At 35.0% G+C, this 10,924-nt stretch overlaps 1 protein-coding gene across 3 annotated transcripts in view; it reads right to left on the minus strand.

Annotated features, from left to right (window-relative positions):
* The window catches only part of LOC136040562 (fibrillin-2-like), a 91,373-nt gene extending 80,713 nt beyond the window's left edge, over positions 1 to 10,660 (minus strand). The window contains exons 1-2 of one of the 3 annotated variants that reach the window (XM_065724784.1): positions 10,424 to 10,660; positions 1,005 to 5,466 (exon numbers count right to left, since the gene is read on the minus strand). In XM_065724784.1, coding sequence (XP_065580856.1) covers positions 1,005 to 1,019 — 15 coding nt within the window. In that variant the 5' untranslated portion in view covers positions 1,020 to 5,466; positions 10,424 to 10,660. Of the gene's footprint in view, positions 1 to 1,004; positions 5,467 to 10,331 lie in introns of all 3 variants that reach the window. The other 2 variants (XM_065724783.1, XM_065724785.1) reach the window with 2 other exon arrangements.
* Positions 10,661 to 10,924: the final 264 nt, after the last annotated feature.

Consider the following 10,924-nt stretch of genomic DNA (forward strand, 5'->3'; position numbering starts at 1 on the left):
AACAAAAGGAAACGCTATTTTTAACATCAGAAGATTAAGTGAATCACTACCTGCCGATGTATTTTTCATCCCAAATATAATTTTCTCTACTTCATCGCGAGAGAATGGTCTCATATACATAGAAATATCAATTAGAGTCTTCATAAAAAACTCCAAGGGAGGATCATCATCAGAAGATACTATAAGGGAAGATAAACCTACGCCAATATTAGCAAAATGTTTGGAAACAGTATTACATATCTCTTCGGGTTTCTTCGTTGGTAGGCCATTCTGCATTACTACTTCATCGGGAATAATAGGGTTCTCAGTCGATATCACACTTTTTATTACTTTCCATGTTTTTGCAGGGTTACCACAAGTCTCAGTGAATTTAATTATGAAATATTTTTTTTACATTTCTCAGTAATTTGTTCAGGGCATTTCCGTAATTTTTAGTTTTATTATTTTTTTTTTCATAATTTTCGAACCATACTTTCGAAAATCGGCTACTTGGTAAAAACAATTGAAAGAGGGTAGTTTCTTTTATTAAAAACTCAGTTTATTAGCTGCGTTTTGCTGGCTCCTAGTTTCTTAACTGTGTTTTGCTTATTTGGGGAGTTTGTAACAAATCCATTACTAAGATCCACTCTTTTGCCAATCTAAAAGCGTATACTGTGTCTGATTTACTTCAAATTTGCCCTGAATATCCTTTCAAATTTTATCTTTATTGACTTAACCTTAATAGTAGCAGTAGTAGTTTTGGTAGCAGTATAAGTAGTGGTAGTTGTATTAGTAGTAGTTGTAGTAGCGTGCAAATATTGCCTTTTTAGACAAATGATTATCTCTTTTATCATTTCCTGAAAGTTCCGAATTATAATACTCAGTCATTCTTGAATCAAGCCTTTTTGACAACCCATATACCAATAACGCATCTTGAATTAGTTCAACACTATCCTCAACATTCCCTGAAAGACTAATCTAAATGCCCATCGTATTTTCGTCAAGTCGAAATCAAAAATGCATACCTTTCTCAATAGCATATAGTATGTGAAAACAATGGAAGAACTGCCTAGTTCAAGTTCTTTATTATTTTATTATTCTTTAACTATACATATTCAAACTATTCACATAAAATACCTGGCAAGGAGACTGGCTCGAAAGCCGGGCGACAATACAAACAGTAAAAACCAACAAACCCAGAAGGAACGGATGTCATCACGCTTCTCACTCTATCTCACGCCAAAAAGTAAATGCAGAAAAACATTTATTAAAAATATTCTCAATAATTATCCGATAGCTGAAGGGCCAGGAGCTACTCACAGATTAATATTTACTAATTAGCAGAGCTTTGATTTTAGTTTTTAATGTTAATAGCGATAGACTCTGATCAAAAAAAGATTCATATGTGTTCCAATAATTTGTAATAACATTTTTAGGTGAAAATCTAGACTGTACGGAGACAATGAAAGCCTCAGGAAGATTACTTTAAGGACGACGAGTATTATATGGTCGGACTGAGGGAGGGCCTGGAAAAAATGATTTAAAACAATCTGGTTGCAGATCCTTTAGATAACAGAAACGGAAAAGTATACATTGAAAAGCTAAAATTTGTCTAACCGGAATGATGTTAAAATAACTCTAAAGGCTCTTAGTCGGAGATTTACCAGGAAGAGAAACTGGGGTATAAAATAACATCTTAAGGATTCTCATTGCTTTATTTTGTAACTTCACAATAGGAGAAATATGTGACTGAAACGTACTCAAATAAATAATGGAACAATAATTAATATACGACTGAACAAGAGAAAAATAGATTGATTTTAAAGCATAAAAAGGAAGGAAAAATTTAAGACGATGCATTACATCTACGTTCCTTCCTAACTTAAGCCTTAGTACTAGCGATGTGAGCTTTCCAGCTTAAATTATGATCAACAATGACTCCAAGATACCGAGTTGTTTGCACTCGATGTATTTTTATTACTCGACTTCCAAATGTGACTTCAACCTCTTGTAACGCTGGTACTGCAGTAGAAGTTTTTGAAAAAATCATAAAAAGAGTCTTTGAAGTGTTGACAACTAATTTGTTACAATGGAACCAGTGAAGCATGTTTCTCAGTGATAATTCGAGATTTGATTTTAGAGATTGATGATCTATGTTGCAGGTAGAGTTGGCTGTATCATCAGCAAACAGTAAACTGAGATCCATATCAGTCTTATGGCAGGTTAGGCTTAGAGGGAGATCGTTTACATAGATAAGAAATAACGGTGGTCCAAGTATGGACCCCTGAGGAACCCCCACAGAATTAGATAGATTTTCCTCATCTGAAATGTTGCCATTTGCATCCAATATTTGTTTTCTGTCCTTGAGGTAAGATTAAATTAGTAGACTCGCTTGTTCTCTAACACCACAATTATGTAGCTTAGATAGTAGAATCTTATGAGAAATAGTGTCGAAAGCTTTTTTATGTCAACAAATATTGTTGCAGGTAGCAGACCTTTATCCATGGCATCATTCAAAAACTGGGTTAACTTTAATATTGCATGTTCTGTATAGTATGAAGACCTGAATCCAAATTGAAACGGGCTAAAAAAATTTGTTTTCTTCAAAAAACTGTTCAACGTGTTATATATACACTTTTCAATAACTTTGCTAAAAGCGGACAAAATGGAAATAGGTCAATAATTGGATGGATCTTGCTTGTTTCCTCCTTTATGTAGGGGAATAACTCGAGCAGTTTTCATCACTTCAGGGAAAGATCCGTGTTTGAAGCATAGGTTGACTAGATGAACCAGCACTTAAGCATAGCATCCAATGGTTTGTTTCAGTAGATAAGTAGATGAGCAATCGGTTCCTTCAGAATGTCCGTTCTTCATGATTTTTACCAGATTCTTGAGTTCCACTTCAGTCACAGGAGAGAGAGATATGGAAGAATCGACGGGATGTGGTAGAAAGTCGCAAAATCCAGATTCCACATCCAGGCAGTCATTCAAATTACTGTTTACAGTGGCCTCTCCAATCCTAGAAAAGTACTGGTTCATTTCCTCGGCTACCTTTTGATTACAATTCACTGTTGATCCATCCGATACATTCATTGATTCGGGAAGCCCTTGACTTTTCCTTTTGGTAAGACACTCGTTAATTATTGTCCAGATGTTTTTTGGAGATCCTTCAGCTTCGAGAAATAGTTTCTCAAAATGAATCTTCTTCTCCCATAAGATTTGAAATTTATAAGATTTGAATGTAGTTTCATTATTTGATGTGGGAGAATTTATGTATTCAGCGTAAATTTGTTTTTTTTTCCTAAAAACTCTTAAGCAAGCCTCTTGTTATCCATGGCCTTACAGGCATCTGATATCTGTTTACACCTTTTCTTCACAAGAGGGGAAGTTTCATTTAAAGCATTCTCAAATGTTTAAGTAAACGACCTGAATACAAATTCAACGTCATCTGACTCCAAGCATTCCAACCAATCAGTACAAAGTAACTTGGCACTTAATAGCTTAACCGAACCTTGACCCACCCTTCTAGATTTTTTCATTTTACCCTTTTCACCGGAATACCCGAGAAACTCGCTCATGATAATAAAATGATTAGACATATCCGTTAGTATTACATCACATGACCCAATAGGAAAATTTACAAGTTGATTATCAATGATAGATGCATTTTGATTGGTAACCCGAGTTGGAATCCAGAAGGATGGAACAAAGCCAGCAGCCAATGATGTAGTAAGGAAATCTGTAGCTAGAGTACTCGAAGGCGCAGAAGTACTTGAGTCATGACTTACTGAAGAAGTGTCAATGTTAAAGTCTCCGATGAGAATGTTTTTTCTTTTCTTGGAACTGACCATCTTAGCAAATCCTTAAAATATATCCAAATATTTCTTGGTGTTTGAACTAGGAGGGCGGTAGAACATGCATAAAAGAACCTTCTCAGATGCTATGGCGACTTCGATGACCAGAAATTCGAACAGTATTTCCTCATATAGAGAGTCAAAATCTTTTAATTTCTTCAAAATGCAAAGATGTATGGATGTAGAATGCAAGTCCTCCTTTCTGATTATTCAATCTGTTTTTCTGAAGTATTTGGTATCCTTGAATATTTGCCTTATTCAGGTCATTTGCATTCAAAAAAGTCTTACAAAGCCTCATAACTCCTATCCCATTACCAGGAAGGAACGCAGATAAAAATCGAGGCTAGAAAGCACCCCACAACAATTCCAACTCAAAGTCTAAAAAGACCATTATTAACGGGAATAATTTCTTCAGGTAAAAGATACCTAATATGGAGTAAATTATCAACAAGAGGGTCTTGGGCTCGATCATCACCTATATATATTGAATTTAATATTTTACTCAACTCAGTAGAGTATCTCTCAAACCGTTTCAGTCTATTAGACATATCAAAAAAATTACTTAACAAAATAATTTGCTTTTAAATTACTTGCCAAATAGTATCCAAAAGCATGAGACATAGTGAAAAGCGCGCAACATATCGGATCCTCTGGTGATGGACATAAATTCGAAGAGATCAAACGCTCAATACCAAACAATGGTGCTGTAAAAGGAGAAGCAGAAGAACAAGAACTTTGCATTTTTAAAGATAGATAAAAAAGAAAACAGAAAAAGAAAGTACACCGAAACAAAACGAGAAACAGCGGAATAGGGCACATGGAAAACAAAATAACATTTCGCGGAGACAAACAATAAACTTTACTCGTCCAATGCAATTAACTGAAGATACTAAAACAGAGGGACACTAATTAAACACGAGACCAAGAAAATGCAGTAGAAACTTTTGTTTCAAGCCAAATATCAGTCCCTTTGTGGCACACTCTGGATGATACGATTTCACCTTTTGATTTCATTTCTTTCGCCATCCCAAGCAATTCACTTCTTCGAGAATTCAATACGGGTGACAGATCCGTACATATGACAATACCATTACATTTGAGTTTGCCAACTTTTGACATAACCAACTGCAGTTCTCTCTCACAGTCGACCAAGATCAAAACAGGCTTCGTTTGCTGTTTAGACTTGTTACCGCATTGACGCGAATCAGTAACATTTGACGACCGAGGAGTGATGCGATAGCATTTCATCAGATTGATAGGTTCTGTGACTTCAAGTTTGTTTCTAATAAAGTTTGAAACTGAAACTTCCATCTTTTCGGAAACTTTTTCTTTGGGAAGCCCGTGAATGAGTAGATTAAGCTTTCTTTCTTTTACTTCAAAGGCTAGCAGTCGCTTTTCTAACGAATCTGATTGGGTCTTTTGGTTATCTAAGGCTAACTCAAGCTCAGAAATTTTATGGTCTCGCAACACAGCCTCATCCTTTAGAACTTTAATTTCTGCCAAAATTGAGTCTAGCTTTGTAGAAAGTTGAGCTTGTGCCGTTAGGATTTTGTCCAACTTCTCATTGATCAACTTCTTAAATTGCTCAAAGGACGACTGGGTGACTACTGACATTGTAAATTTCAGCTATGATCTGCGAAGAATGAACAGTATTAGTCATCTATTATTCTCTTCCGTACACAAAATAACAAGCACTTTTCTTGAATATGGGCAGGCCCACGATAGAAGTGGCAATCATTGTTGGAAAGGTGGCCCAGTGGAACGGGAATTGCGGGACACGGTACACCTTTTAATTATATTCCAATGCCACTGAATTAAATTCAAAGTTTGTTCAAATAACTCGAAAAAAATTGACGATTTTCACAAATATTTGGAAATAAATATTGTGTCGTCACCAGTGTTGACGCTTGCGACAGGGGGACTGCCCCTCTCCTGCTTGCAAATTAGGGTTATATTAATGTCTTATTATACCGCTTTACGTCTACACTCTTTGAATGCTCAAAGATAATAATATTTCTTAATCTCTTACTGTACTCAATGTTACTAATTGTGCAATCCAAATAGACTCAGAGTTAAATCCAGTTAATGTCCTCACAGTTCAAAGACCAAATCAATAAGGCCTAAACTACAGCCATTGCCCTGAGGTCTCTGGGGGACTCCCCAAAGAGGTCCTTTCATTTCTGGACTTTTCAACAGTGCTGAAGAAAATGGATGGTTCACATTTTTATTGGATGTTTATTTTGGGAAAAGTTGGGCGTGAAGAGGCACTTTTTCTGAAATTGATTTAAAAGCTGGTACCCTCAAATCACTTTTGAATCTTAAAAGGGCATTATAACTTCCAAATTAAATAAACACCATCTGAAGTTTGTATTGCTACACATTCCATGAAAACCTTATATTCCCACCAAGGTATAACTGACAACCCTTGCCTCAGGGCTCTGTCGAGCTGTGTCAACCGTGGAGGCATATATTCCTTCGACTATTTTAAATAAAATTGCTATCTTACAATATCAGTCAGATGCGTTTAGAGAAAAGATGAATAGTTGGGAGGGATGGGTCTAGTTGCCCTTTATCATTTTGTCTCTTAAATAGATTTGGAACTTCCCATTTTCAATCAAATGAGCCTCATCTAAAGTTTATGCCACCACATCCTCCATAAAAATTTTACATACCCTCGAGGTATAGCCTACTACCCTTGCCCCAGGGCTCTGGTGGGTTATGTTAACCCGGAAGAGATTGTTATATATCCTTTGGACAAGTTTGAACAGAATAGCTATCTCACATTTTCAATCAGATGCATTTGATGAAAAAGAGTAGTTGTGGGGAGGGGGGGCTAGTTGACCCTTGTCACTTTTGAATCTTAAACAGGAACAAGGATTTCTAATTTTCCGCCAAAAGAGCCTCTTCTGAAGTTTATACAACCATCCCTTCTGTAAAAACCTTAAATACCGCCGGGGCATAGCACGCAACCCTTGCCTCAGGCCTCTGGTGTGTTGTTTCAACCCTGGAGATTTTGTTATTTGTGTTTTTACTTTTTTTTTTAACAAAATGGCTATCGCACAATTTTGGTCAGCTACGTTTGGGGAAAAAAGGCGTCGGGGGGGGGGGAATAGTTGCCCTGTGTCAAATTTGACTTTTAAAAGAGGATCTAGAGCTTTAAACTTCTATTCAGATGAGCCTCCTCTAGAGTTCTCACAGCCACCGCTTCCAAAAAAACTTGTATGACCTCTGGGCATAACTTACAACCCTTGTTCCCACGCTCTGGGGCTTTGCTTAAGCCCGAAATCCTTGTTATTTTATCTTTGGGGTATTTATAATAAATTAGCTTTCTCAAAATATCTGTTGGATTTATTTGGGGAAGAAAGGATGGGGGAGGCTATTTGCTCCCCGATCACTTCTGACTTTTATAATACACACTAGAACTTCTGATTTCCAATTGAATTTGCCCTCTCCGAAGTTTATACAACTTACCCTTCCTTAGAAACCTTATTCGTTAATAATGGGCAGCTAGTACAACCTATAGCCCTTGCTCTGAGGGCCTTGGGGAGGTTGTCAGCCTCAAGGACACAATTTACAGGCCTTTCAACTACGCAGAACAAAATTGCTATCTCAAAATTTTGATTGGATGTGTTTAGAAAAATGATGGGCATGGGGGGGGGGGGTTGCCACCCAATCACTTTTGACTAACATAAAGGGCACTACCCCTTTCAGTATCCAGCCTAATGAGCCTTTTTAGAAGTTTCTACGACAACTCCTTCTATAAGAAGCGCCCTTGTCTAAAACAAACCGCAAAATGTATAAATAATACATTGTGCCAGTATCGTTCATTACTTAGGCAGAGCTATTGCGCTGCCAATGATTTCTGTTGGTTTTAGGTCTTATTTATTTATTGGTAGCGACTTATGGTCATTTTACGCCTTAAACAATATTTGACTTTATTTCTGCTTATTTGTTTGGAAATTAAAAGAACCAATTCCTTTTATATAGTAAAAAGTGTTTTGAGGGCAACTAACCTCATTTCTACTCCCACTGTTCCACCAAACACATCCAATGAAAATTTTTAGATAGCCATTTCGTTCAACGTAATTGAAAGGTCCCGAAATAATGTCTCTGGGGATGACATCCACCACAGCCCTCGGGACAAGGGTCTTAAGTCTTGCCCTGGGGGTACATATATAAATATATATATATTAAATTTATTATTCTGTAATTATTATTAATATCTCTTTTGTATTGTTCTCTATTTGTTTTTATTCTAGTGATGATTGGGTTAGTTGTATAATTTATAAATTGTGTACTGGTTGTGTTTTCCAAGCATATTTGTGGTTTGTTTGTGACCAGTCGTCAAGCCGGCATGAATTATTTTAGTAAGGATGTTGATGTTGAAAAATCCTTGTTGTCGAGTTAAATCGAACCAAGAACAGATGAAACAAATGATCAAAAAAGTATAAATTTAGAAAAATTCTTGTATCAAAAGCTGACGTAAAAACAGCCATGTTGAAGAAATATCACTAAATAAATAAACAAATTAAAAAAAAATAATCCACAAAAAATCCACCTGGAAGAAAAATTCCCAGATTATTTAAGTGTTTGTGAACTTAATACCCCACTAGGCTCCTGGTATGTTGAATCTAAACCGTTTTGAAAACAATAATTCAGTTTAACTGTTTTGATTTGGTTCAAAGCTTCTACATTCACAAAGGTGGAATTGTGAAACTTCTGTTTCACAAAAATATCACTGAATAATAAAAAAATTAAACAAAAAGTAATCCAGAAAAATCCACATGGAAGAAAAATTGCCAGAATATTTTGGCAAACATTTAAGCGATCTGTGGATTCTATCGAACAAAGGTTCAGCAAATGGAAAACAACTTGAGTAACAAAGTAGTTATTAAGGGGCATATTATCCATGTCATCCCCAAGGATCTGTAGATAACAAAATTAATTTCTTTATGGAATTCATTAAAAAAAAAAAATTCAACAAAATAGGTTTTTCAAAGAAAAGTCTGGAATTATGTTAAACCAAAAATGAGCAAAAATAGAATAAAATAATCTACCAAGCGTAAAACTACCACAAATCAGCATCAATAAATAAATGAAACCCAAAACGAACAGATATTACTACAAATAATCGTGTCAGAATCAAAAAGTAGAAATTAACATGATTAAGTGTCACAATCCCTATGCCTTCTCTTGGCTAGAACATAATTTACACTTTACTGAAAAAAAAAACTGAATGCACATTGTCAGTTTAATATAAACATGCTCATATTGATTATTTAAAATCTTAATAATTTTTAATTTATTGAAGTTACAAAAGTGAAAACATTTGTTTTTCTCAGTAAAATGCAAATTATTTTCCAAGCTTGAGAAGACGTAGGGGTTATGATCCCTAATCATATTAATTTCTGTTTGTTTTGAGTTTAATTTATTTATTGATGGTCATGCCTGATAGTTTTACGCTTGGAAGATTATTTGACTTTATTTTTGAAAATTTTTGGCTTAATTGAGCACTGTAATTTTGTTTGAAAAACTTGTTTTGTGGAATTTTTTTAGATTAGTTGCTCAGACAAATATTTACACTCCGAATTTAGGACGTTACCATTGTTTTAAAAACTTTTACGTATAACATTTAAAAGCAAGAAGTGAGGAGAGTTATGGGGGCAATATCCCCCACTATATCTTGGATAGGCCTGTACCATCTTTTACGAGATAGTAAGAAGTGAAATAAAAGTTTAAAACAAATAGAAACTGTTCATTATATGAGGAGGGCTACTGCTTACTCCTGTCCTCACTTTTTACGCTCAATTCTGACGTTTTGTTCCAAACCCCGAACAATAAGGGCCGTTAAAAAAACATGAAACAGAAATATATTACAGGTCGATAAAATCCGGCCAACAATGATTTATAGAAACAAGAATCCCACATTCTGAAGGTTAGAGCTTCATTTGCACTTTACTGAAAACAATTTATATTTCTAGCAGTGCATTTTATTTGTCATTGCAAGAACAACAGCTTTCTTTGAGAAACAAACGAATATTAAATGAAAGGTGCACAAGCATTTGAATATCTGTGAGCTATAAGATAAGATATAACACAACATTCAAGTTGAAAATCAACAAAAGATAGCTCCAGGACTTCTCTCACATTTAATGAAAGCCATCTTCATTGCCACTAAATTTTCTAATTGCTCCTGATGAAGCACTTTTAGGACTTCAAATTAGCTGCAGTTATGCAGTTTTTAAGTGGCCAGTAAGGCCAAAAAGACTGGCAGTTAGAACTTAAGATTAGTTTGCCAAGACTGGACATTTAGGAAAGAAGCTTATCAAAACAGCAAAAGTAACCATTCCTATTAAGCATATCAATTAAAAAAAATAAATCAACAACAGAATTTATTGAGTTCAATGCTGCACACTGAAAAACTGCATAATTAGACTTTGAATGTTTTCTTTTTAACTAGAGCTCAAAAGTTTCTTGAATTTGTTCTGATGGACTTACTAGTTTTTGATTGGTCACAAAATATAGAGATTGACAAATTTGTTCTTGAAGTAAAAAGTTAAGCAATCTAATAGGTAGTGTCAAAATTGTACCAATCAGAAGAAAAGGTGACATGAGAACGTTGAAAACAGCAACTGAAATGAAAACCATTGCATTTTTCAATACTTCCCATTTACTTTTGGAGCCACTTGGCTTAAGATCTGTAAAAAATGAAAGAATGTGAGGGCAATATGCAATTGTTCTTGGAAATAACAGAAGTCAAAAATTATGATCCATTAGGACGGTTTAGTATAGTATGAAACCAATATCATGAAAGCTAAATCTGCTAAATCAGACAACTAAAGCCCTTTTTAATAGTTTAATATTTGCTTTTTTACCATAGGTATTTTAAACACATGTAAGAATGACATAGGAAATAGCAAAATACTATAATTTTTCAACAAATATATGTCAAAGAGATTACTTACCATACTACAACAACTCAAGCCTTACCATAAAAAGTCTTCTTTCAATTATATAATCCCAAATTTTCTCATCTGAGTGTTATATGACTCCCACACCTTTATCAAGAGTTAATACAGTCTCAAACTAAG

This window comes from Artemia franciscana, chromosome 21, assembly GCF_032884065.1.
Source record: "Artemia franciscana chromosome 21, ASM3288406v1, whole genome shotgun sequence".
NCBI lineage: Eukaryota > Metazoa > Arthropoda > Branchiopoda > Anostraca > Artemiidae > Artemia > Artemia franciscana.